This window comes from Berghia stephanieae, chromosome 1, assembly GCF_034508935.2.
Source record: "Berghia stephanieae isolate SIO BIC M18660-M18661 chromosome 1, UCSD_Bste_1.3, whole genome shotgun sequence".
Lineage (NCBI taxonomy): Eukaryota > Metazoa > Mollusca > Gastropoda > Nudibranchia > Aeolidiidae > Berghia > Berghia stephanieae.
The window spans coordinates 43,164,611-43,191,971 of NC_088360.1; the positions used below are offsets into that span (position 1 = coordinate 43,164,611).

At 33.8% G+C, this 27,361-nt stretch overlaps 1 protein-coding gene across 3 annotated transcripts; it reads right to left on the reverse strand.

Annotated features, from left to right (window-relative positions):
• LOC144975290 (EF-hand calcium-binding domain-containing protein 7-like) lies at positions 1 to 26,640 on the reverse strand. Of its 3 annotated transcripts, none has more exons than XM_078919257.1 (16): positions 26,589 to 26,640; positions 24,102 to 24,274; positions 21,446 to 21,511; positions 18,770 to 18,915; positions 17,887 to 17,973; positions 14,448 to 14,541; positions 14,028 to 14,119; positions 13,104 to 13,242; positions 12,459 to 12,559; positions 11,569 to 11,726; positions 10,327 to 10,460; positions 9,211 to 9,359; positions 8,252 to 8,374; positions 4,088 to 4,177; positions 2,440 to 2,547; positions 1 to 1,985 (listed from the first exon to the last, which is right to left on the reverse strand). In XM_078919257.1, exons 2-16 carry the CDS (start codon positions 24,259 to 24,261, stop codon positions 1,911 to 1,913), a joined length of 1,722 nt encoding a protein of 573 aa, XP_078775383.1. In that variant the 5' UTR covers positions 24,262 to 24,274; positions 26,589 to 26,640; the 3' UTR covers positions 1 to 1,910. The 3 variants fall into 3 exon arrangements, with proteins under 3 accessions (XP_078775383.1, XP_078775365.1, XP_078775374.1); XM_078919239.1 differs by having other exon boundaries at positions 14,418 to 14,541; XM_078919248.1 differs by lacking the exon at positions 26,589 to 26,640 and adding an exon at positions 26,293 to 26,582 and having other exon boundaries at positions 14,418 to 14,541.
• Positions 26,641 to 27,361: the final 721 nt, after the last annotated feature.

Consider the following 27,361-nt stretch of genomic DNA (forward strand, 5'->3'; position numbering starts at 1 on the left):
TTTTTATCAATAACGAATTTTTATTCAATATATCTGTAACCTTTGCTAGTGTGAAATCTATAGGACTACTATGATTATGAGTCAATGAATCAATAATTATTAAGGAAGGTAGAAATGAAATGTTCAGTAACATAGTAGTACTAGTACCACAATTGAGCAATAAACACATTTATAATAAAACCCTGCTAGACAGCCAACATCACTTATTGCAAACTCTATGATGAGCAAAAGTTATAATATCAAATTTGTAGACACATTCATGAACTGCAAGTTTGTCCTTATTCTAATGATGGTTGTACAAAAGGGTTCTACTGTATGTCAAACAACTATTTGTATAAAGTTAATATTGCATCCATAATTGCCAATACAAATACAGAAGAAAATGTACCTAAACCAAAAAACAAAAAACGTTTTCAGCGATTTTAATATAATTTTTGTTTTTAGTTCATCTCTTTTTATTATTATTATTATTTCTTTCAACTTTAGATACGGTACCTAACAGTTTTATATAAAAAACACAATGAAAATTAGCAACACAATGAAAAAGCACATGAAGGTTATCACAAATGGGTTTTTTAATTTTTAAAAGAAAATCATCGATAATTCCTAGAGTGTTATGACCCCTGCTTTAACCGTAACACAATGCAGTTAGTTGTGGGGGTTAAGGAAGGAAAGGAATGGCCATCACAAAACCATCGTAAATAAATTTTAAAACTGTATAGTAGATGTTTACCCCCCCCCCCCCCCAACATCCCCGCCCCCATAAAGAAAACAAACAAAAGCAAAATCAAAATCCAACAACATTGAGGCAAAAGAATGTGAAAAATAAACCAGTACATTTTAATTAAAATTCCCAGCATCTAGTCGAATGAATCTAAGATGTGAGATGAAAGTAGATATATAAATAGATAAATAAAAAGTGAATTCTATTGTGTCTCGAATTATATCTTTTACCACCTTACAGGCTTAAACTTATAAATTCCCCTTGTATCAAATAAAGGTTGGTGGCTCAGCAGTGCAGTGTCTTGTCTTTTCACAAAATTCAAGCGTTGTTAAGTGTGGTCATTGGCCAGATAGATGACTAATAATTCTGGTTCCGGAGTTGTGACCTTGGGTAAGGCCCTTAACACAAATTACCCCATTGTCTCAGGTGTGAATGAGTATCTGTCTATAGACAATGACGAATATGCAAGAGTAATGGGCTAATGCTACTGTATGAAATGGACATTTCATATGGTCTGCTGGAGGAATAAATGAAACATTGTGAAGCACATTAACTCAATCCTAGAGATTTTTGCTACTTTTCAAAATTGGAAAAAAAAAAATCTATTAAAAATGAGTGTGTGGATAGATAGTTTTATACAACTATCAAAACATGTAAAAACTAAAAACATTAGCTTTGATGCTACGCCTATAATTTGTCTCAGAAAAATGTAATAAGTAGACATGGGGTAAACGTAACCCAGGTAAATAACGGATATAGTCGGTGTTAGGGTTCAGTGAGTTAAGCTTTGTAAATTTGTGGAAATGCGCTGTATATGTTAACATTTGTTTTGGAAAATTTTACATAGATGTTTTAATACAATCTGCATGAAAAGTGAACTTTAAAAAAAACAAATGCAGGAAAAATGTTAAACCACATTCATTCATAGTATAGACTTGACATGAAATTCATTCAATACAGATTTTTTGTTCTATTTATTGTTTGCCATACTGAATAAGGCTCGGCTTTTACTTCACGCTTTAAACCAGTCCATAGCCTGTGTGTAGTCGTAATATAAATAATTACAAGGAATGAATGGTCTTGTTATGACTATAGATTTTAATAAATAATACATTTATGTACAGTAACCCTCAATTTTTTATTTTTTTTACAAGAAAATTAAAAAACAAAAACAAAGCTGTGACAATCACTTTGTAATAGTTTCTTCACAAACAACATTGAATTCTCTGCCATCGTCTGCTGGCAAAAGGTAGTGTCCAACCTGGAGACAAAAAAAAAAAAAAAGAACGAAAAGGAAATGGAAAATGACAAAAAACTTGGCAGATGTGCACAATTAAAAAACGACCAAATAGAAAAAAAAAAGAGAAAAATTTGATTTTAGAATATGAACCAGTTTTTTAAAAAGAAACCAAAATAAAAAATCAAAACGAAAGAAAAAAAAAACCCTCCATTTAAAACAATTAATTCCAAACTGATAAGCAAAAAAACTTATCTCAACATTCTATCTACGATATGATGGGCCTCTCATCCATTTTCTCAATGATAAGAAAAATGTATTTTTTTCCTCATTGCTGTCAGTTCTATAAATATATTCCCATCTTTCTCCCTCTATTTACAGTTTCTTAGCAAGAAAGAGAGTTTATGTAACAATTTGAGATTTATGGAAGGGGTATTAACCCTTCGACAAGTAACATAAAGTAAATGAAACAACATACCATTCTGGTTTGTCCCCCAACAGCTACTGTAGTTACCAGGTCACCAGTATGGCTGACAGCACCCGAACTTCTTGAACAATCCAATTCAACAGTGCTCCTTGATCTTCCCTGAATTGAAAAAAATGCTAACAATCAGGGTCACCTGTGATAACTTTTTAATTTTGTTGAAGTGTTACTACCTTCGGTTGTTAAAGAAAGAAATGTTTGTAAATGTGATATATTGACAAGGACTTATTTAAGATTGATTAGCGAGACATTGTCCCATTCAGAATCACGATTTTTTCAGGAGTAGCAGTAACTTTATTACCCTAGAGGCCTTTGATTAGCTGTTTCAACCAATGAGATTACAGCAGATATTTTCAGGTACAGTTCACACCGGAAAATCACAACATCTTGGGATCAGCAAAAATGTTGTGATTAACCGATGCAGCAATTAACCGAAGTAGAGTTTTCTGACCACTAGTGCAACATTTTATACATATAATCATATATATGGTAAACTCAAACCAGTTGTCGTAAAGATTGTTCTTAGCCCACCACAGGCTGAGCAATTTGATTGAAAGAAAAAAACCATTTGGCAGCCCTGTACATATTTTGGCAAGCTAAAGGAGCTTTGATGCAAGCCGACATCAGTTTATTCAGATTGGATTAACTTTCACTCTTTTGTTCTCAACATTTGAAAGAGTCAAAGAGATTAGCAGTGGTGAGAGGCAATAAGCTTTCACCAAACCTTTTGGTCACAATGCACTGTTGTCAATTCCAAAACAAAGGATATCACTCAGTCTCTCTTTACAACCATCATTGTCTATCTATTGTCAAGACCATGCCCAGTCCCCTCGCCTCCTATCTAATGGTCACCTCACAAACTCATACTGCAAGCCCCCCCCCCCCTTCTTTTGTCTCTAATAGGATGGTAACACACTACTGTAGTATTAAACCCCGCCCACTCTCGATTTTTCAACCTGCCATGATTTCACCGATAAATTTAATCACGAGATTTTGTTTGTTTGATTTCGTGAATTTGACACTTTTATTTTAAGGTAAAAAATTTGTTGCGATTACTTAGAATTAATTCTGTTTCTTGGGAAATGTTGCGATTAACCAAAGGTTACTATTAACCGAGTTGTGATTATCCGGAGTGGTCTATATTACAAACATTACTGAATTTGATCTGTGAAAACTACTCCTTACAAACTGGGGTGAATTTGTCTTTCTATTTTTCAAAGAAGAAAAGAAGCTTTCTAGCATTATCTTGTTTCCCTAATCATATGGTTAAGTTGTATGGCGGTTTAAATCTCATTTCAATCTTCGGGTAATAAAATTATCCCTTATCATATGGTTAGGTATAACTGGTATTTATTTCTTTTCTTTTTTTCTTTTTTAAAACACTCCCATCAAACCAAAATTCACAATGTGTTGTTAAGCAAAATGATCTCAAATGACTTTGTGGACTTGTCTGGCACTTGCCTTGATCAAAAGAGAAGCATGATACAGACAAAATACATCACTGGCATTTCAAATTGAAAATTGAAGCAAATACAGAATTTATTTGTTTATCTATCATTATCGGGGGTTTTTTTTTTTTTTTTACGGCGAATCATATTTAAGAGATCTACAACTTTGTAGCAAAGAGTGCAGTATTTCTCACCTTATTTTCCAACACCACAAAGCCTCTGTGGTCATTTTGGAAAGTATGCATTAGAAGATCTTTTGATCCCCTAACCTTGTTTGATTGGCCCTGAAAATAAATTAAATGAAAACTTAATTATTGGTTAATTAAATTAAATTGAGCTTTATATAGCGCAAAACCCACTAAATGTGCTCAAAGCACTTTACAAGGGCTACCTGGTCAACAGCAACGTAGGCGATATTACAATTTTTCGGACTAAGACAACCCTGTTAACGGGCAGGTACTCATTTTACACCTGAGGATGGTGAGAGAATGTGAGTAAAGAGCCTTTTCCAAGGATCAACTATGCGCCGAGTGTGAGGCTTGAACCCAGGACCTTCCGATCCGAAAGCGAGTGTCATACCACAAGACCACACAGCCGCATGGTTGACATCTTTACTTCATATTCCTTATTTGAAACTGAGGTCCAATACAGTGGATCTCATTGGGCTGGGAACAATGAAGACCTTTGATATTTTGCACCCCACTAAGAGAAATTTTGTTTCAATAAGATAAATGATAAGAACCACTGTGTGTCATAAGAACGGTGTCTCATAATAGTTTTGTATGAATTTGAAAAAAAAAAGAAAGGCAACCATTAACCAGTTAAAAGACTATATCTCAAATAAAAAACAAAAATCATTATCTCTTTAAGATTCAATCCGACAAAAAACGACAATGGCCAAATATTCATGGGCAGGGTAGTCAAGACTGGCCTCAGTAAGTAAAATCCAATCGTTGTGAAGGAAATGACAGGCCCTGTCACTGTCGCAGGATGTTTTCAGCTTTGATTTTTATAAATTTGCGGACAGAAAAGAAAATATGTTTCAGAAATTGCGATTTGGATCCTATTTTATTTGCGGGTGAAAATCATTGACATTGCACTTTGTTTGGTAAAAATTGGTAAAAAATTACGACTTTGGTGATGAAAAATGACTTTGAAGACAATTATTGTAAACTTTAAAAAATATTTAAAATAATTTATAACTCCCTTATTTGTGGGTCATTTTGTCATTCGAGGTATCAATTTTATTGTAATAAAGAGATAGGAACTTCAGAGATATTTTTTCTGATGCGAAATTATTACTTTGTAATTTTAGCACCAGGAAAAATAGTCGGTAAATAAATTTGTTACACCTCTTTGATCTACCGCCACCGTCCATTCGTGTAGAATTGTGAATCAAGCATTTCAAAGTCTTCGACCAATCATAGGCTATCTATCCAGCTGGACGAAACAAAGACGCTTCTCCCCATCAATGTATTACGCTATTGTTATGCAAGGAATATAACACTAAAGCTAAAATCTAAAAGTAAAAAATATAATTCTGAGGAATTTGAAAGTCACATTGCTGAAATCAGCTTGAAAAAAGAAGTACATTGGTCTTTGTTTCAGAAAAATCGGTTGAAACCAACTGTTTTACGAATAAATTTGATTTTAAAAATTGCTTTTGTTTATTAGCTTTTTTTAGCAACTTTTTTATTTATCGGCCGATTTTCTTGATTGAGACGAGATCAGTGATATACTTTGTTTCTTTCAAATGTAACTAGAACATAGTTTGGCTTTTTTACCGATCAACCATGCCTGGATAATTTATTCACTAACGTGGTGATTGTAATGCAACTATGCGATGAGCGTCTTCCACTGCCTCAACGATGATTCAATTCATTGTTGATGGCTGTTGAAACGTGAGCTGTCAGAACGACCAATCATTGAAGGGTCAAGATGCTCAGTAGCCAATCGTTCTTTGGTCAAAAAACTTAAGAACTCAAGAGAACAAAAGTTTGAAATTTGGTGATGGATGGACCTATGAAATCGTTTCTGGGCGGAGTTTAGCCATGAGTGACCGTAGAAAACGAAAATGCTACTGCAGATATCAAAGAGTAGGCTTATATCATCAAAGAATGTCTACATGATTGACATGGCCATATAGGGAACTCATTATCAACTCCCCCAAAAAGAATCTGAACACGAGAGGGTTATGCAATTTATACATAGCTATTTCAAGTGGTGATCTATCTAATATAATAATAATAATAATAAATAATAATAATAATAATAATAATAATAATAATAATAATAATAATAATAATAATAATATAATAATAATAATAATAATAATAATAATAATAATAATAATAATAATTTTGGCGGGTTGTGTGTTATTTTTGTGGGATCGAGTCCAACCGATAGCTCAATGGTCTGGATTCAAACTAGTATGCGCGCTATGGCTCTCGTTACCAGCTGCACCACTCAACCTATACCACAAACGGCTCTGGTTTAATCTAGGGGTGATTAAGAATTGCCTTAGGGTCCCTTATAACTTAATTGTATTAATAACAAGTGAGTCAAGACAATAATAACGCCCAATACAATAATAACAATTCTATACATAAAGTTTAATTAGATTGTACCAGGAAAAGATAGAAAGAATGAGTATTTATTTAATATCAGGAAGAATAGCTCTAATTGAGTAGATCTAATTTATTATTTATTTATCTGTTGATTTATTTATTGATTTATTTATGATTGATTGATTGATTTAGTTTGTAATCATTTGTGTCTGTGGAAAATTTGAAAATGGTATAAGCCCGTTTGGCTTATCTTTATCCAGCCGACTTGCTTGATTGAGGCAAATGTATCAGCTAGTTCCAGGGTTGGCTCCTGCTTGCAGGGTTTTCTGGACTTCACAACAGTGTGTTGTAGTTATGGTCTGACAGGAATGTTCTGGTGTCGACGATGACTGACATCAGGGGTTTACCACTATGTATGGACTGGGAGGCAGGGATTAGGCACGGGCTGGGTGCTTCAAGGACAAGGACCTTCAATTAAGAGTTAAAACAACAAGGTATTAGAGCCAATCGAGTTTGTCTTTCGCCACCAGATCGTCCTTGAGCGACACATCATAATAGCCTTTATTTGCCGACAAAGGCAAGGAGAAGCAGTAACTCCATGATAATGGTAGTTATTACATTTGTATCAAACATCAACTGACAGTCGAGCTGTCTTACATGATGAGAATTTAACAGGGTTGTGTCCCTGGTATTTCTTAATTTATTTTTATTAATTATAATTGAGGTTATGATGTGTGGCCGGCAATTGGCTGTAGAGTACAGACATTCAAGCAATATACATATTGAATATAAATGAAATAATGATCATAAACAAATGTTAACTATGGTATAAGATACATATAGATATAGTTTTGTACAGGTATTCCAACTTACGAACATCCATGGAATAGCACAATTAAAATATATACACAAACTATAATAGTAATGATAGATTAAATTCATAGTAATATCTCATTCCACTTTGAATGTTAACCAATAATTCATTTTACCTTCAACCGAGAGGAGAAAAACTTTTACAAGTTTGAAATTGGAGGGATAGCTCTTCTTTCTTGGGATTCTTAGCGTGTGTGTGGTTCAATTCAGAGATGAATTTGATTTTGTGAATTAAAGGGACGCGTTGGGATTATGGGAATAGCCAATCAGAAGAATGTTCCTGTTTAAGATAGCCAATGATATTTAGATGCTTTGATTAATACGGAGTAACGAAAAATTAACGGAGAGCTAGAACTTAATTGCAATTTTAGCTACTCTTGAACGAGACAAGAACCTCAGGGCATATGCACGTTGGAGTCTTGTTTGGAAAAGGTAATTAGCAGGAGGTACAATGGGCAGACAATTTGAACAGGTAAATAAGCCTTAAGCTGAAAGCGAGTGTTCCGTTATACAATGGGAAGGTTTCCCACCTATTGACCAATTTGTTCCATTTGCAAAATTTAGAGCTTTATTGGAGAAAAGACTGTCCATGTTTTGAGTATTTTAACTCGAGGTGTTAATCTGCCTTGGCAAATATATATCGTCCACTAGATTTGAAGTGGTTTTGAATGAGACGCAGACGAATGATAAAGAAATCATGCAGTGAAAGAAAATCTTTCGTCACAATAATAATAATAATAATAATAATAATAATAATAATAATAATAATAATAATAATAATAATAATAATAATAATAATAATAATAATAATAATAATGAAATTGATAAAAGAAGGCAGTTAAAGAAAGCTTACAACTCAGTACCTCACTTTGCCTTTAGTTTAGCCAATGCAACATGACATGCAACACAATAGTTTACCTTGCGTGAAACAAAGTCTGTAACAACTTCAGTGATTTTATCTTTGTTGGACTCAAGCCCAGTCACGACAAGCTCTGGATCTGGGCAGTGTTGGGTGTAAACTTTGAGCATGAATGGGCAGGCCTGAGAAATATATAATCTATTTATTCTTTTTGTAGTAATATCAGATAAAGCATGCAATCTTATACGGTTAACTAAAATAAAGTGAAACATCAAGTTTGATGACATTGGAAACTATAAGACAATGTGAAAAACAAAAAATATCCCATTCCTCAATTTTCTCTCTCTTTAACATATGTATTATCATAACAACAGCAATCCAATTTAGATTCTCAGTTATAAAGAAAAATTCCCCCCCCCCCCCCATCCTCTCTCCACTTGTACATAAAACTACCTACATTAAATAACCTTCCAAATCAAACAAATATTGCCCCTTCTAGAGAGACAGGAAGGCTGGCACTATTGCACACAAACGTCAACTAGGTGTGTAATGCGGGCACATGCAAAGAGGAAATAATATAATTGGTATTTATACTAGTACTTGTTGTATCTATTAATTGACATGGTTTATGTCTCTTACAAATCAACGATTATCACCAACGCACTTCATCTTCTATCCAGAAAGATTTTAAAGATTTTAAGGAGCTACCAGAAATGAATGAAAAATCATCTTTTTAACAATAAATAATACTTAGCATTTCGATATCTAAAACTAAATAATAGAGAATAAATGGATTTAAAGTAAATGCAGTTTAAAAATAGGCAGATGATTTTCATTGTAGACAGATTCTCTGCAAATGTTGGCAGACGACTAGATGATCGATCATTTAGCTTGTTTGATAAGCTTAGTCTAAATTTAAGAAGTTGGATATTTCAGTATTCATAATTAGATTGTTGAGCATTACACATGCAAATCTATAATAAGAAAGAAATAGTAAAATCTTAAAGCTTTCACTCACTTCATCAAGAATAAGGGATTTATTAAATCCCATGCCATTCAGTGTGATCCACAAATCTTCTGTCTCTCCTTCATTGTCATCTGCCTCCATCTCATTCAATTTGACAAAGCCACCGCGAGTAATTTCTCCTCTCTCTAATTCAATGTTATCTACCAAAAATAAAAAAAATATAACAATATACAATGGTGGGCAGATAAATAACTTTGTAATGTAATAGCTTTTGTTTCTGATAGCAAATGTATAAATCATACATCAAAATAAAGCCTTGAACCTCAGTATATTTGTGGAGTTTCAAATTAATGCAATGAGTTTTGTTTGCTTTATTGGCAAACCAAACTTATTTATCATCCCACCCTCGTACATTTTGTAGAGAGTGTATCATTCTTTTTTTTTCTTCTTTATTTTACACACCAAATTCAGAGAATCTAAAATTTAATTGCAGAAATAATAAGTAGAAGTAATGTTACGAAATGTTTAAAAAAAATCCAACTCTAAAATCATCACCAGATATCACCTACAATAGTATGAGAGTAAACATGAGGATTGCTACCCAAATATGGATATTCATGGAGTGAAGGAAAATCCAGTTTAATCAATCGTGTTGGATAATAAATATTGAAATTTTACAAAGGGTGTATTAAAATTTTAAACTTTATATTCTTACACTGCAGATTCTAAGAAGGGTATAATAACACGCATACATAAAATAATGATAGAAGAATCAGTAACATAAAATAAACAGTTTTGTTTTTAAATCTGAGGTCTTGTAAAATTCCGTTATCATGATTAATTATTTTTAATTTCCCTCGTTCAATCCCAGCTCTTGTTATGTCCCATTCTGCCAGTAGTGGAATAAATGAAGTTGGTGCATTATATTATCAATTGAAAGTTGACTTTGATTTAAAACGAAAATGAAAAAGGGATGGCCAACAGTAATCTTATCTTTCAAAATTCCGACAACAGCATCAAATTAGAACTGTCACCTGTTCATTTCAATATAATATTCCATTAATACACGATTGATTCATCTTGTGGGATAAATACTTTAAAGTCCGCCCACATTTTTATTTCCTCTTCACTTTTTAAGGACTCCATGTTGTTGGGGGTCTTTCTTACCTTCAACCACTTGCCATTCATCATCTGCTACTTCTTCCCCGCTGGTTCTCATGTTGTACCAATTGAACTCTTCTCTACTCAGCAAACCGTTGTTATCTAGATCAGCCATTTCAAATATTTCTTCCAAGGCTTTTCTGTAACATCGCAAATTGAAAAACAAAACAAAACAAACATTAGTTCTCTGTGGTCATATAATACCATTTCATTTTCCTTTTTCACTGAATATATAGCACATTGAATGGTCGAATTTGAAAGGCACAGTAAAATAAAGTACGAGAGAAAGCAGACAGAAAAGTACTGGTTTATAAAGGTCAGAAAGCTGCTGAGGACCTCACATTATATGTTCTTTAAATTTTTAAAAATTAGAGGAAGTGAATAGACAGTCCTACATCTTCATAACGACCATGCGTTTGCACCTTTCAATCAAATGATGAACAGCCTAACATTTGGTACTAGAACTAAGTAACACTCCACTTTGTAAATTTCGATGGCTGATTTGGGGAAAAATATATCATCTTTTTAGAAAGTTAAACTTCAAGATTTAAAAAGTCAAACTTCATAAAATTTTTTTGACACTATATAATCTTTCCATACTACATGAAATAGGTTTTAAGTCCCAATTTAAACCTCCATCAGTATAAAAGTTTTTGTTCAGAATGTATGTATCACACGGGTCTGTGTGTCTTTTCTAATCTCGATGTTAAAATTAGCCATAGCCAGTGCTATTTGAGTTTGCTAACATGGCAATTGTCATTCAGAACTATGAAGGCTCATAGAATAAGTCTATCCTAATTTATTCTAACATGAAACAGGCAGTAAAAATTGCTATCCTACCCTTTAGATAGGACATTGATTAATATGGCGAAGCACTTTCTGCCAGATTTAACAGACCTAACTCAAAAATCTTTTTTTTTTTTGGTGGACCGAGGGATAGGTAAAAACCTTGACCCAACCTTTCCTTTAGTTCGTGAAGAGGGTGCTCTACAAACTGACTATCAAGACCCCTTCTGCTTACAACTTTTAGAATAATTCTTTATCATGATTAAGTAAACCATATATTTTAAGTCTTAAACACTGTCAGTTTCCTCCACAATTACTATCACCTCCCTGATAAAAGGATAAATTTTAATTTTTAACATTTGAGCCAGGTCAGCAATCTGGCAATTTTCTCAATAAGCATTTACCGATTTGTATAACATTTCCCGAGATTCATAGCAGTAAAACAAAGTTATCAATCCTCACCTAAAAGCTCTTGTTATTACAATCTTATTCTCGCGGTCCTTTGTGATCAGTTTGGCTTCTTTACTTGACAAGTTTCTCCTTGGCTTCAACCTACAACCAGTGGTGAATGGTAGAAGTGTGTAGGTACCCATGGGCAGAGAACATCGTAAACTATATCTCTGATGATGAGGGACAGAAGAAAATGAGTATTAATTTTGTTACGCCTCGTTGATCAAGTTTTTTAAAAATGTTATGATAGCACACAAAGCTAGTGCTTGGTACCCATTTTAACATGTTTGATCTATGAGTACTAGTATTTCCTAGCAAAAGTTGAATGAGGTCAGATCTAAACACTTGCATTTGTTCATGCTGAGTTAAAAAAAATGTATAAGATCCTAGCTAAAACTTATACAAAATGAACTGCACCAGAAGAAAAGATGTTGACACAAAATTGTGCAACGATTAATATTTTTTCCATTGAACTACTGCTTTTGGCAAATTACATCATAGTGAAATTGCACAGCAGCGTTTCTACACGACACAGTAATCTTAAAGAGGGATTTGTGATTTTCAATTGAGCACACAAGATTAATTCATTGACTATGTCAGTTTAACCTAAATTTATGATCAGAATCGATATTTAATTGCGGTCATAATTTGGCAAAATAAAATGGATAAAAGCAATAAACGACAACCCCCCCCCCCCACTCAAAAAAAAACAAACAAACAATCCAACAACCCAAAACAAAACAAAAGCCAACAAGATTATGAAAGTAAGCTCTCCTGGAAGAATTGGAATTCAAAGACAAGGTAAAAAACAAAAATGTGAGTAAATTAGCACTTTAGAAAACTTCTTATGCTGATACCAAAATGAATTAATCTGATAAACTATTGCCAAAGCACTCACTAACCCCTTTACTGTCTCTGTTTTCTGTAAAGGCTACGCACGAGTTGTCGTCTTCGCTCATAACAAATAATGCTGTGTCTATAACTGTGCCATCCAGTGATTCACCTGCAAAAATAATGATATCACATATCAAAATGTAATGTGTCCAAAAAAAAAAAAAAAGTAGTAAAATTTTTATTTCAGAATCCAAATGAAAGTTAACTATAATAATTTGTACAGTAAAATAGTGACATAACACGGTTACAAAGTAAGAATTTTTTTGACAACACAAGACAATATCAGATTTCTAATTAAGAAAATTAAAAAAGTAAAGAAAAAAAAATATGATGCACTACATTTCTATAGCGCATTTTCTTAATAGAATTCAATACTCTCATACACTTTTGTCCAAGAACATTATTCAAATTGGCATTAGCTGAATATGACTTCACTAAAATATAGCTGAAATAATAATTTACAACAATGAAAGAAAAAAAAAGTCAATATAATTATGGCAACGGACATACATATTTCACCAGCTGATACATTAAAGAAAGCTTAAATCATCTGGGGCATAGGAATACAAAACACATAGTTCTTGGAAAACCCTTGGCTTTACAAAATATAGTCATATTACAGGTTTTAAAAATAACACTGCATTGTTGCGTACCTGACTCTGCAATCTTTAGCGGTGTTATGGTTATCCATACATCTGTGTCTTCAGTCAGAGTAAGGCTGTACACATGACTTGCAAATCCACTGTCATCATCAAGGAAAAATGTTCCCTTGGAGCTCATTCCAGTCCATTCCTGGTGTACAAAATATTTGTTTAAAACGAATAAATATAAGGCAGTCACGTCTATGTAAACCAATCATCTCCACTTTTTCTCCGTTTTCAATTATGTTGTATTCATTCTTTTATTTATTTTTATTTTGAAAATTTTGATTAGTCCTCGACGTGATATATATGGGCATTGATTATTTTGTTATAACAGTTAACAGTGTATCTTTTTTACTACTGTAACATCTCTGCCCAAGTACAGTATTAGATACTAAACTAAGGAGGCTTTATTTATTGGCCTAAAGTACAGACATATTACATGATTACATGATAGTGGGTGTATGAGTTGCCAACTTCTATCCCTGCCTGATACAAATTGTATTTTTCTTTAATTGGTCAGCAAGAACAACATGGTGATGGGTGGTTTATGCATTAAGAATTCAATTCATGGAGGAATACACTCTGTAATATTCTATTCTAAATCGTTCCCATATTAGTGGTTTAGAATATCCAGATCGCATGATTCCAGATTTTAAAAAATGTAACTGTATAAAGAATGCTTACAATTCATTAATGATATCAAAGAGGGAAAACGTCATGACAATCTAAATAAAACCAAGCTATCCAGTCCTCGCAGAATGGACAGAGCAATAATAACATTCTGGCTTACCAAATATCCTAAATTTAAAATAAATAAGATAAATTATAATGCATGAATTAATTAAATTTGTAAATAGCAAGAATACATATGAATTGAACCTGTGCTGCTCTAGCTTCCAGAAGCACAAGGATATATTACATATTTATACTTACACTAAGGTTACTAGGTTGCTGTGATCGCCCCTTTCCAGAAGATCTTGGTCGAGTTTCCTGACGATCTCGATCTCTTGTTGATGGTCTCTCATCTAAAGAATGAAGAAAAGTATAGTGACGTTTTCGAAACAGTGGATTCTTTAATTTGACAAATGTGTTGAAAGTGTTTTTAATAGTAAAATTATGTTAGAGCAATAAGGGTCAGTACTTTATGAGTAAATCCTCCCTTAACAAAACGGACAAGAGATATTACCCAAAATTATCAATGACTGTGTATTTCATATTGAGTTAGTATGTTACCTAGTTTATATTTCCCAGTAGCTTTATCACACTACGATTCTCAACTTTTATAATCTAAAATGGCATTGGAGGAGTAGACAATTTTCTCACCCCTTCTAGGAGTATGAGATCCAGATTCACCTTCTCGTTTTCTTGTTTTTCTATCTTTCTTTTCCATCATTTTGACAGACATCTTTCTGAAATCCTCTGTTGTTGTGACAACCATTTTGGAAAACTGAAAAAGAATTTGTCAAAAGCTATGAAATCTTTTGTTTCAGACCACATAAACTGGTATCGTCGAGTGAATCAGAGTTATAGCTTCATTTGATTTGCATCTGAAATGTAAATTAAAAAAAAAAGTTGCCTTCATGGACCATGAAGCTAGAATGGTAGCATGAAATACCTATAAAAATTCAAACTGTAATTATCTCAAATAATCAAATAAAAGAACTGACTTTACATTGAAATCATATTTCAGTTTCTTCCATTAAAAAATTTGCTATAATGTAATTTGTGACCCACCGCCTCTACGTTGTATTCGGTCGGGACGAGCTCTTACTGGAAATTAATTTATAGCCGCACATATGATACTTCACAAAATCGATCCCGGGTGCAGTTGAGATTTTTTTTTCTGACCCCCTGTCCACCCAACAGTGATTGGGTAGCTGGGTCTATAAGATCTGGTGGAAAATACTTTGCAATAGACAAGTATACTAATCAAAGAGTAGCAAGCAATTCTTATTGTCCATATCACACTACTGAAACTGGGATAAAATCCAACTCCATGGGGATATGAAACTTTGGGTTAATTTCTTTTCGTCATGGTGAAGAATGAAAAAAATATCTTACATTGTAAAATCTCCATGCAAATACGCTCTCCAATTTGTTATCATTTTAGACCTAAATTCACTTTTATAAGTCCAATTCATCCTGACATAATACAGTGTTGAGGTGGTGAGTCACATCTCTGTTCTTCAAACTATTTCAGAGGAATCAGTAAGGAATATTTCACTTGTTAGAGCATTTGACTCATATGCAAAGGGACAGGATTGATTCCAGAACCAGAAGAGATTTATTCGGACTCTTCTTTTAACCCATCAGTAGCTTTGCAAAACTAGTATTCTATCCCAAGAGAAGCAGGCAATTATTATTGTCCGTTTAAGGCTCTTGAAAATTCTTGCATCATGGGTAGCATGGCTCTAAAGAACTACTTTAGATCAAATAATTGTAATCTTCTGAGTGAAACGGTTATAAACTTTACCAACAAAAAGGTGAAAATGTCTTAGGATAGATAAAAAAAAAAAATGGAAGTTTCAGGTGCAAACCCTTTATCAGCAAACATAAACAGAAAAACATTGAAAACAAATAAATAAAATGTGAGAATTTTAGAGTATGCTCTCCTTGGTGGATGTAGTATGAATGAAATGAAAGCACATTGTCAGTGCGTGAGTAGAGAGTCCCTAAAGGAGAACACATGTTGCAATTCTCACAACATTTATTTTGTTTATTTTGTTCAATGTTCCTCTTTTCCATTTTCACCATTTACAACCCTAGGCATCAGGCAGCCCAAACCACTCTCAACGATACATTTTGTGATTTTAGTCACTATTGTATGGTTCAACCAAATGCTCACCAGTTCTGGCTGTAAATAGTTGTAACCAATAAAGGCATGTATAACCTACAATGAGCAAAATGGTTCATCTTTGGCTAGCTATATACGCAATGAAAAATAAATGTGACATCAACTGCATCTTACCTATTGAAAGTGAGCTTGAAATGAAAGCGTGTAAGATGATGAGTAAAGTGATCTTTTTGAAGTACATCACAATTGTTAAAGAATTCCATTTCTATATTTAATAACCAAGGCTCAGAAAGATTTTCAGCTATCAATCCAATTCTGCATGGCAGAGAAAGAGAGAGAGAGAGAGAGAGAGAGAGAGAGAGAGAGAGAGAGAGAGAGAGAGAGAGAGAGAGAGAGAGAGAGAGAGAGAGAGAGAGAGAGAGAGAGAGAGAGAGAGAAGGGGGGGGGGATATATGGAGAGAAGAAGAGAAGGGAGGGAGGAAGGATGATAGACAAAATCAATTAAGCATCATCAAAATAAGATAACGGCCTTGTGTTAAAACAAATTTTGCTCTCTTTCAAATCTGTTCCTTTACATTTTTTATAAATAATTTTACGGTTCACAACTTCTGTTAAGTTAGTGTTTTCCTTTCCTCTTTCTGTTAAATTCTTTGTGATACATCAAATAATAAGAATAGCTTTTTTTTTGGACTGCCCTGAATATATAAAGGGTTGTATTGCCAAAAACATTAAGTTGCAGATAGTTCTTGTAAGTTTCAAACGATCTTCTTTGTCTGAGTCTGAAAAAGCCGTTCTTATTTTAAGTGGACAAATACATTTATTGATAAAGTGATCAGATTGAAAAATTGAAATTTGAAAACAAAACTTTTATCAGATTGTATAGACTCCTTAAATGAAACATCATAAAACAATGTGGAGATGTAGTGGGGAAGGCTATCTTGGAGTGCTATCCACATATTCAGGAAAAAAAAGTAATTTTCACACTTGAATAAGGACAATGCCCAAGTGATTTTAAAATAAAATTGTACTTACTTGAGTCAGCTTTGAAATAATGAAAACAAGACCATGGGTTTTCATTGAAAAAAAAAAGTTCAAAGTCATCATCTCCACTTACGGACAATAAAATATTAACAGATCTCTCTCTCTCTCTCTCTCTCTCTCTCTCTCTCTCTCTCTCTCTCTCTCTCTCTCTCGCTTCGACTTTGGTATTCTTACTGACTACTTTGCATGTTATTTTGGACTTATGTAGGCATTGATCAAAATGAGTAAAAAGTAGTCATTCAGATCCATAAGGCAAATGGAGCCAGATATTATCTCGGTTTCAGTAGCCTTAAATGAACAATAAAATGTTCTTGTTAATTTTTGGATAGGACAAATGTCTTATTGCAAAGTAATTTATGAAATATCTAACATACACAGCTACTCAATCACTACAGGATGAACAGAGTAAACTGCAGAAAATGCCTTTTTAAAGGGCCTACCATTGAGGTGTCTATTACATGCTTAAACATGTGAATTTAATTTATGTGTCGTGAGCCAAAGATCATACAGTTAAACCCCAGAAACACACAACTGGTAAATAATTATCACAATTTCTTTCAATTCTTTAGATGAAGTTAAAATATTGTATTGGCTCTAATAGAAGATTTGACACACACACACACACACACACACACACACACACACACACACACACACAAAAAAAAAAAAACAAAAAACCTCACATAAAAAAAAAACAAAAAAAAACAACCCCCCCTAAAAAAACAAACACAAACAAAACAAAACAATATAAAAATACATAACAAACCTAAAAAAGAACCCCAAACAAAGACAATATGTATGATTGCGACAATTATTCAACTAATAATCATAATTACTGATAATATATAATTTGTATTCTAAAATCTCAATTTAAATAAAAAAGTCAATTGAAAAAAAATAAGAAGAGGCAAATTTTTTGGGGATCAATTTTAGCAAAACTCCACCCAGAATACAAACCTCTCTGTAGTCCAATTTGCCATCTTTATTCTCATCCACTTCATCAAGTATTGCTTTGACTTCAGATCGAGACATCTTTTCTCCTCCCTAAAAACGATTTTGAAAAAAAATAAAATAATTGTAGTGAAAAATTGAGTTTGAACAGTTTGCCAGATTTTTTCTTTTCTTTTTTTTTTCTTTTTCTTTTTGTCAACAGAAGCAGGAAGCAGCATGATCATACTTTGAATAAAATATAGGATTAAAATTCTACTGCGGAGGTTAGTCTCAACGATCCTGCTTAATGGCAAATATGGATGGTGGTAGAGAAAAAAGGCTTTTGGATAGAAAACAGCCTAATAGATATGACATTTCAACGATGGAAGTAAGATGATAGGATAAGCAAATCAATACTGTGCCACTTTTTAAATCAAATCAAAGTGTGATCATTATATATAATAAATAAAAAACAAAACAACCCCCCAAAAAAAAACCAAACAAACCATCCCCTCCCCCTCCCACCCCCACCCCCCAAAAACCACATGAGAGATTAAGCTTAAGTTATGGTCAAATAATTTTTAAAAAAATCCCCCAATAACGTAAGCTTTTCTACAGTGAAATAGCGCAATGTCCACGAAATGTGCTAAAAGCGCCTTAAAAGCTAACATTTACACTAACATGTAAGACAAGACATGATACCCATAAGGCACTATTACAATTTTTGTTGTTGACAGAGATAATGTTGTTGTAGGTTAAATGAGAATGTGAGAAAATAGACTTTTCTAAGGACTCAATTTTGTGATGCACACAGAGAACTCAAACTCGGGACCTATAGGTCAGAGTTCAAGAGTCGTACCACAAGACCACAAATCTAAACAAATAATGTTGGAGTAAAAAAATGACATACTGAGGTCATAATCTTATAAAGCTCATCCAAAGATATATAACCGTCTCCATTGATGTCAATTTTTCTAAATGCTTTCATGAGATCATCTTCAGTTGTAACTGGTTCTCTTCGACAAATGTCGACAAAGTCATCAAATAACAAGGATTCTGAAAATGAAATAGGAAATAATTGTTAGGATAAGCAGCATAAAAGATTGAATTTCAAGAATAGACTACATTGTTAATTGAAAAAATATATTTTCAAGCATTTTTTATGTATGTTTTAAATATTACTGAATTTATCATAAAAACCCATTCCAGATGATCATATAATGCCATATAACAGAAATCATCAATGGCTAGAAAATTAAAAGAACACCATATCTTTTCGATATGGCTTCCTACGATCATAGGCTATAGGTAATACACAATCAAAACCTCATGAAGAATATAATTGTTACTACATTGTCTTTAATTCCAAAGTTGTTAAGGCCCAGTGCAATAAATGAAGGTTGATTAGATTTAAGATTTAGAGGAATTTGGTTGTGTGGTATGAACATTCCTAAAAAAAGGGATTCCTAAATTTGTTCATGCCGAAAGAGAAGAGTTTTTACCTCACTTTCCAAGGCACTAGACAAACGTGGAAACAATCTTTCTCAGTGAAATAACATTTGCTTTACAAATATCAAACTCAGAAGCAGTCGACATTTTTCTGATCTTCCTATCCAGCCATTAGTGACTGGGTATCTACGTTTGTTATATCTGGCAGAAAGTACATTGTAATAGAGAAGTCTCCGATTGAAAAGATTGCATGCAATTGTTACTGTCTGTTAAATGCTACAGAAACCGATATAAACCCCTCTTTGATATGGGTCTTATGACTGTGACATAGTATTTATGTTTAAAATTAATTACCGTGCAGAATTTTACACAAAGTGCAACTGAGCTAATTGAACCATTACCTCCACAGTATGGAGATGGGGGAGGAGAGGGCGAGAGGTCAAAGGCTTATTAGAATGAGTTATGTCGGACTCCATAGTAGTGAATTGAAGTCCAGTTTTTCTTACCATATTCACTCAAATAACCGATAAAGCATTTATTGCATCCCTAGATTTATTTATGTTTCAAGATTTTGAAGAGAGTACTGACATCTTAACCATCTGAAGACTCCAGGAGTAACAAGATTTCCAACACCATATATGTACATATATATAAATATATATATATATATATATATATATATATATATATATATATATATATATATATATATATATATATATATATATATATATATATATATATATATATGCCATATATGTTTATGGGTATGACTAGATCAAAAAATAACCAATGGAGGGTTGGGACGAGCTAATAACAAAGGATAAGTCATCTATTGTTGGATCATTGAATTACATATTGAATCCTGATAGAGGCACTGGATTTTTGTTTCAATTTGTTTGTTTTTACAGAATTTAAATGACCTTGTCCACATTGTAAAATTGCAAATGGACTTCAAAATGAAGGCGTGTCTTTTAATTAACATTAAATATGTTAAAAGTGATTAATATATACAGTGCAACCTCTGGATAACAACAACCCCTTGATAGCGACATTGACCTCTAGACCCGATTTTTTTCGATATATGCTAGTAGTAATAAAAATCCTAAATTTTTGTGAAACCCCAGTTTAGCGACACCATTTTAACAATAACTGGCAGTTGATACTGATGCTTGATACCCAACCATCGTCATCTCGTAGTCTTAACCAATAAAGACTAATCAGAACACATGTTTACTACACTGTGTGGAATCAGCGCTAGTTCATAAGGGAACCACATCAAAAGAAGTTTATCAGAGGATGGAACTCTCAACCTTCCCTGTTATCTACCTGTCTGAGGTCAATGGAGGTTAACTGATATCAGGTAATGCTGTGTCCAGTGAGGGCAATTATAGATATTTATGGTCTTAAATATGTTGGAATAGCAGAGAAAACGTAACAGCCTCTTTCACTTTATTATTTTCATTATAAAAATCTGTTGTTTTTCTAAACATCAGTCCCAATTTAATATTATTAAGTTTAATAAAGGTTAATACCTGTTCTTAGTTTGTTTTTAATATCACAAGATGTGGATCTACTAATTTTACGTGCTTGTAAATTTTGGTGCACTTAAATAAACATTCAAAAGTCATCAGCATTATTGCATGGATTTTAACTAAAATCAAAACTAGATGTGTGCAGTATTATCATATTGACACTTGATTTTCTTGATTTATTCTTAGTTTTGTTAAATGGCTTTCGAGCACTGTTAACTATCAAAACAATGACAATACATATTAGAGAGTAAAAGAGTAACCGGAATACACTTTGTAAACATTCTACTACTGTTGGGACCTGTCCTCTCTTAGGCACTGGTCTGCACATCGCATTGTTATGTATTCACGGGTCTCACCAGGCCTCTTTTCCTGCTACTTGAAAACCCCGTATTAACAATACCCCTGGATAACAACATACTTTGACAGTCCCAGGTGATGTTGTTATCCACAGTTTTTTTTTTGCATTTTTAAAAGTTGATTGGGGAAAAATTGGCAAGTCTCAGACTGAACTTGGTCTGTTAAAAAGATTGTCACATTCATTTACAATTGAACTATTAGCCAGACTGCTAATAAAAAAAGAAATCATGAATCATCATGGTTACCTGTGTTATTACTCCAATATCTTTGTACTCCTCGTTGACTGATACTTCTTCCAGTTTGCTGTAGTACTGAAAGTAAAAAAAACAAACTGATATTTTAAGACTGTTTCTTTCAAATCGTATTTTAATTTTATTATATCTATTTTTGAAAAATTTAGCTTTTATATAGCGCAATATCCACTAAACATGCTCAAAGTGCTTCACAAGGGGTCCCTAACCACCAGCAACATGAAACTTGTAGAACAAAACATGATGCCTGTTAGGCGAATTTACAATTTTTTTTCTGACATAGACAACACTGTTAACAACCAGGTAGTCATTTTACACCTGAGAGAATATGAGTAAAGACCATTTTCCAAGGACTCAACTATGCGCTGAGCGAAGCTCAAACCCAGGACCTTCTGATCCGAAAACGAGTGTCAAACCACAAGACCACATATTCATGGGTTTATGACAAGAGACCAAACTATTTTCACAAAGAGAACAGTAACAAAAATGTAACATGAAGTTCAAAAAGGCCAGAGTTGTATCGTTTTTTTTTATAGCTCTATTGTTCAAAATGGTAATATACTATGTTAAGTTAGGAAGACAAACTCTGGGTTGAATAATGGGTTGAATATTGATTAGCACCAATAGCGACCTTTGATCAGACCTAAATTTTAAATATTTCACCTTTTTCCCGATCCCAACCTTAATTATGTGATTTAACTATCTGAATTTAAATAGATGATGACTGACATTGAAGATAAGTTCGAATGATCTAAATTTTGTTTTCAAATAACAAGAAATCAAGTGAGTAGGAAAGTGCCAGAAGACAACAGAGAATAAAAACTTCACAGTGGCGATGGAGGCTCAAACCCGCGGGATTATTGGTACGACAACTTTGCCTGGCCGGGGAGATCATGACTCTACCGTATGAGCTATCCACGACCCCAAAAGAAGTCGCTTCAAAGCTTAGTCTTACTTGAGCCTTCTCTCCCCAACTTCTTGAGGTGACGGGTTCAAAATACACAAACGCTGCAAAGTTAGTTGGCCAGCATTTAAGCTAGCCAATATTCTCAACACAAACATGTAACATAGAAACGATTGAGACATTGAGAATGCTCTAGTATTTGGGGTGAATTTTTAATTCAGAAAAGTGAGTGAAGCAGGCAAGAAAATGTGCTTCAATTAATTCATCCAATGCTTTAAGCTCCTAACTTTCCAATACCTAAAAATGATACCATAACATCACTGTTGCCTATGGCGTAGTGGATAAGAGCACACATTAAAATTCCAAATTAAAACTCCCAAAAAATGAAAGCAAAACAAAACAAAATATAAACACCTCCCCCTGCCCCCCCAAAAACTAAAACAAACAAACCCATCCTGTGTGTGATCCAATCAACTTGGAGAGTAACAAGTTATGGACCAAAATACTTTGTTCTAGCAGAATGAAGCACCCAACTATTATAACTAATAATGGCAATAGCCGTGAAAAACAAAACCAACAAAGAAACAAAATGAACTGAATATTGTTTGGCTCTCTCGAGCAGCATTGCAAGATGCTGTCATCCGGGCAATCCTAAAAACAATAAAGATAATCCATGAAAACAAACATTTTAAATTAAAATGGAGCCACTCCTGATGTCTATGTGAGAAAGTAATCTAGCTCATGAAAATACATATATAAAAGTACTAGAAGACTCGGGTCCCTCAAGATCCATTGGGTCACATTATTCCTTGACCATAATTGTGATTACAGGGCTGCCAGGCAGGTTTGGAAAAATCCGCTCCAACCAAGCGGGGTGTCTCTTGGACACGAACTGAATTTCAGAAATCACGATGAAAACTGAATTTTGAAGTAGGTAAGGTACATAAAAATGTTACTCTTTATAAATTAGCATTTCAATATAAGCAATTTAGTAAAGATTTTTGTACAATACATACATTAAACAAGAGAGTGCAAAGTAGATAGAGGGATTACTGTGCAGAAGAAATACATTAAACAAACTAAGCAACGTCAATTTCAAAGGCCCCACTAATCCTCAAAAAGTAACCATTCACTGCCCCATATTAATATTATCTACATATCTCTCCTCATTCATCGTAAATGATCTTCTTTCTAAGCATAATAATGTCGCCAGTTAATTTTCGGGAGAAAAAAAGTCGCTAAAATAAAAAAAAAAAATGGCCTCAAAAATTTGCGAAACCGCTTTCAACCACGAATTTTCGAGGTTCCGCGATCATCTGGCAGCCCTGGATTAGTGTGGCCATGTGGTCTTGTGGTATGACACTCGCTTTCGGATTGGAAGGTCCTGGGTTTGAGCCTCGCTCGGAGGATAGTTGAGTCCTTGGAGAAGGCTCTTTACTCATATTCTCTCACCATACCCAGGTGTAAAATGAGTACCTGGCCGTTAACAGCGTTGTCTCTGTCCAAAAAAATTATAACATCGCCTAACAGGTGTCATGTCCCGTCCTAAATGTTAAATGTTGCTATTGGCCAGGGACCCCTTGTAAAGCGCTTTGAGCACATTTCGTGGATATTGCTCTATATAAAAGCTCATGTTTTTTTTTTTTAAAGCTCATTATGGCAGCAGTAGTAGATATAAAATCAAATTCAAAGCTGCTTAATTAAGATTACCCTAAAATCATGTTTTTTAAAGTTCTTAAAGCTTACATGTGCGCAGATCCTCTTTAGATTGGATTTCTTCCCTGATATCATCATACTGTCCTAAAAATACAGCTCTGCATTCCATCTTGAGCTCAACATCAGAATGGTTTGAAGTTCGGCTGCTGTATGAAGCGGCCGAAGAAGGCCTGCTTGGTCGACGCGACATTTTGGAAGTCGGGCTTTAAAACAAAGAGAGAAACTGTAAATTAATTTGTTGATAATTGAACTAAATACATCCTGATTGATTTGATAAATTCAAATAAAAGGATATTAAAGAAATTACAGTAATGATAGATTAGAATACATTCTTTTGATATTCCTCTTTTTTGTTTTGTTTTTTTGAGAGATTTAACCCCCCCCCCCCCCAAATAAAACAAAGCCTCGAGTTGATCTTTTCTTAACAATGATAATGGGAGTATTTATCAGTGGACTATGGTTATGTTTCCTACAAATAAGAACATGAATAAGAAGGATCAAGAGCAAATGTTTGAAATTTGAGATTTTTAACTGGATGATTATCATGGCAAAATCAAAGTTAACAAAGTGACACAGACAAATTGGCAATTACTTCCCTCTCATGACTACTAGATAGAAAACTAGGTACTTTCATTAAAAAAAAAGTGGTCCCTGCTGAGTGGAGTAATTTTACCAATGTTTTGACTGGCAACCAGGTTGCCACATTGGATGTTTTAAAGAATTAAAAAAAAATAACAAACTTTTTTCCAAGACATCAGGAATCTTTTAAATTAAAAAAAAAATCATAATATAATCAGGAACGGGGGTAGGGGTGGATTACCAAAAGTCATATGACTAACAGGTGTCAAAACTATGACACTTGGGAACTTCGGTAATATGGGTTCATCCAACGTAAAGGGTAAGTTGCTTATGAATACTTAGTCTTATATGATATAAGAAAAGGCTGCGGCTATTCGGACTTGAGTCTAAATAGTCTCCCATGACTTATCAGACTCGAATTCCAATGTGCATGTGCAATCAACAGATTTTTCGGATTCATTCTAAATAGTCTCCCGTGGCAGTATAGATTTAAAAAAAAAAAAAAAAAAATTAATTATTGATAATTACATAAAATTAATGCAAATCAAAATTACGGGAGATCTTCCATAAGCTACTACATCCCAAGTCTTCCGATGTTATAGAGGGGGTTTGGGAGGGGGGACTTTTCAAAAAAAAAGTGTCCCCCCTCCCAAACCCCCTTCTAGAAGTTCTAGTGTAGGGGGTTTGGGAGGGGGGAGATTTAAAAAAAAATAATTCCCCCCTCCCAAACCCCCTTCTAGAACAAGAATACTTGGGATGTAGTAGCTTATGGAAGGTCTCCCAAAATTACGATTTTAGTAACTATCAACAGGAAGTCTAAACCTGCTCTTTTTGACGAGAAAGACAAAATCATTGATCAATTAGAATTCCAGAGAAATTAAAAAGAAAAAAAGTTAAAACTCTTCAAAAGTCAGATAAAGTAACTGTGGTATAAATGAAAAGCTTTTCTTACAACATAACACGATGTCCAAATAAAATCAGGACAAAAATAAATAATTTAAAAATCAAATATTCTGATTGTGTGAATAGGAGTATGAGCTGATCAGTGTGATATGGGCAAAACAGAATTTCTTCTGCTCTTTTTCTATTTATCAGCCACGGGAGACTATTTAGACTCGAGTCCGAATTGCCACTTCGATTAGAAAATGATTCAAATTGTAATTTATTTATTTCAAATTCCATGCTTTACACTTTACCCCTCTAAGCTCTTTTCTCGCAACCTTATGCATTTCTATTCTATTGTGATGGCAATGTACCGACTTGTATAGATTAGCAGATCTGATAAAGGGACGCAACTATGGGCTTGATTTAATGATTTAACATTGTTGTAAAGGATACCATTTTGCGTTAGCCTGAGAGTATTCCAGTATTTCTGTTTGAGAGCCCATAACAATTTGGGTTATCAGACCTGGAAAAATGTGAACATCGCAATGTACATATTATATCCCATCATTTTCTTTGAGCGCGTTGATACTCATCGCAATTTTTTTTTATTTATTTGACACCTAGACGTCTAGCCATAACAAAAATTGGTTGCTGTTTATTTTTATCTTGATCAACAGATCAACATAAAACATCTGGCCAACAAAACATCGGTAAAATCACTCTGCTCGGCAGGGACCCCTTTTTTAAAAGAAAGTACCGAAAACTATTTGTGCCGTTTAGTTTTAAATCCACTAGAATCTAGATAAGAGAAGAATTCATCAAGTCCAAGTCCCAGGCCAAGGCAGGTTAGGCCAAGGCCAAGGAGGAGTAGGAGCTAGAGGCGGGTTGATCCTAATCAACGGATAAGGCTATGTCAGATTATTTTCAATTCTTTAAATTTCTATTTTAAAGAGAAGATGTCTAAATAGAACACATTTTCAAAGTGATAAAACTATATGTAAAGTCATTTTATGATAAATCCTTATTTTGTATTTCACTAAAATATGTACCTACATGTTTATGAATCTGGCGTAAGTAGCAACCGCTTACTTCCTGTGGAGTTTTCTATTTTACGAGGGAAAGAAATGAAGAGTGGAGAAAAAGATGATCGTTTCGGAAGATAACAATTTCGTTCTTATAATCAGAACTAGAGTCTAGCTTTTCCATTCCATTCAAAGATACCAACTGCCAACCATGATAGTGTTAGTGGGTGGACATTATTGCTATAAAAAGTTTACATTGTTATTCCAAGGGGTGGACAGTGGGAGAAATTAATTCGATAGCGACGTAAGTTCACGTCGTTCGATCGCTTTTTAGTAGGGGGAATTAGGCCAAAACCTTTCAAGATCGGGTTGAAAGCATGCCAATTTGCAAACAGGTTACCAAGACCCATAAAAAAAAAAAAAACCCATCTGCTAGGTATAGAACCACCCTGGCAATCAATCATAACGTTTAGGTTAAGTAGAAAACGGTAGGGGCTGCCTGGAGCCCGTGATCGTGAAAATAGTAACGAAAGAGTGAAAATGGGTAGGCTTCTAGTGGGAACAATACAGACAATGGACGTTTCGGATACAAACCCTTCGTCAGCACAACAATGCACAAATTAACGTGGAAAACAAATAAAATAAAATGCAAAATAACTTGTATCGTCTGTACTTAATGGTGGTTGCTACTACTACTACTACTACTACTACTACTACTACTACTACTACTACCACTACTACTACTACTACTACTACTACTACTACTACTACTACTACTACTACTACTACTACTACTACTAGTAC

Excerpts from the sequence above, each read along its gene's own strand:
- LOC144975290 (XM_078919239.1), bottom strand. The coding sequence starts at position 24,261 with ATGTCGCGTCGACCAAGCAGGCCTTCTTCGGCCGCTTCATACAGCAGC. Across the intron at positions 14,120-14,417 it reads ATCTCATACTCCTAGAAGGG|ATGAGAGACCATCAACAAGA; the intron begins GTGAGAAAATTG and ends TTCATTCTTTAG. Across the intron at positions 4,178-8,251 it reads CAGACTTTGTTTCACGCAAG|GGCCAATCAAACAAGGTTAG; the intron begins GTAAACTATTGT and ends ATTTATTTTCAG.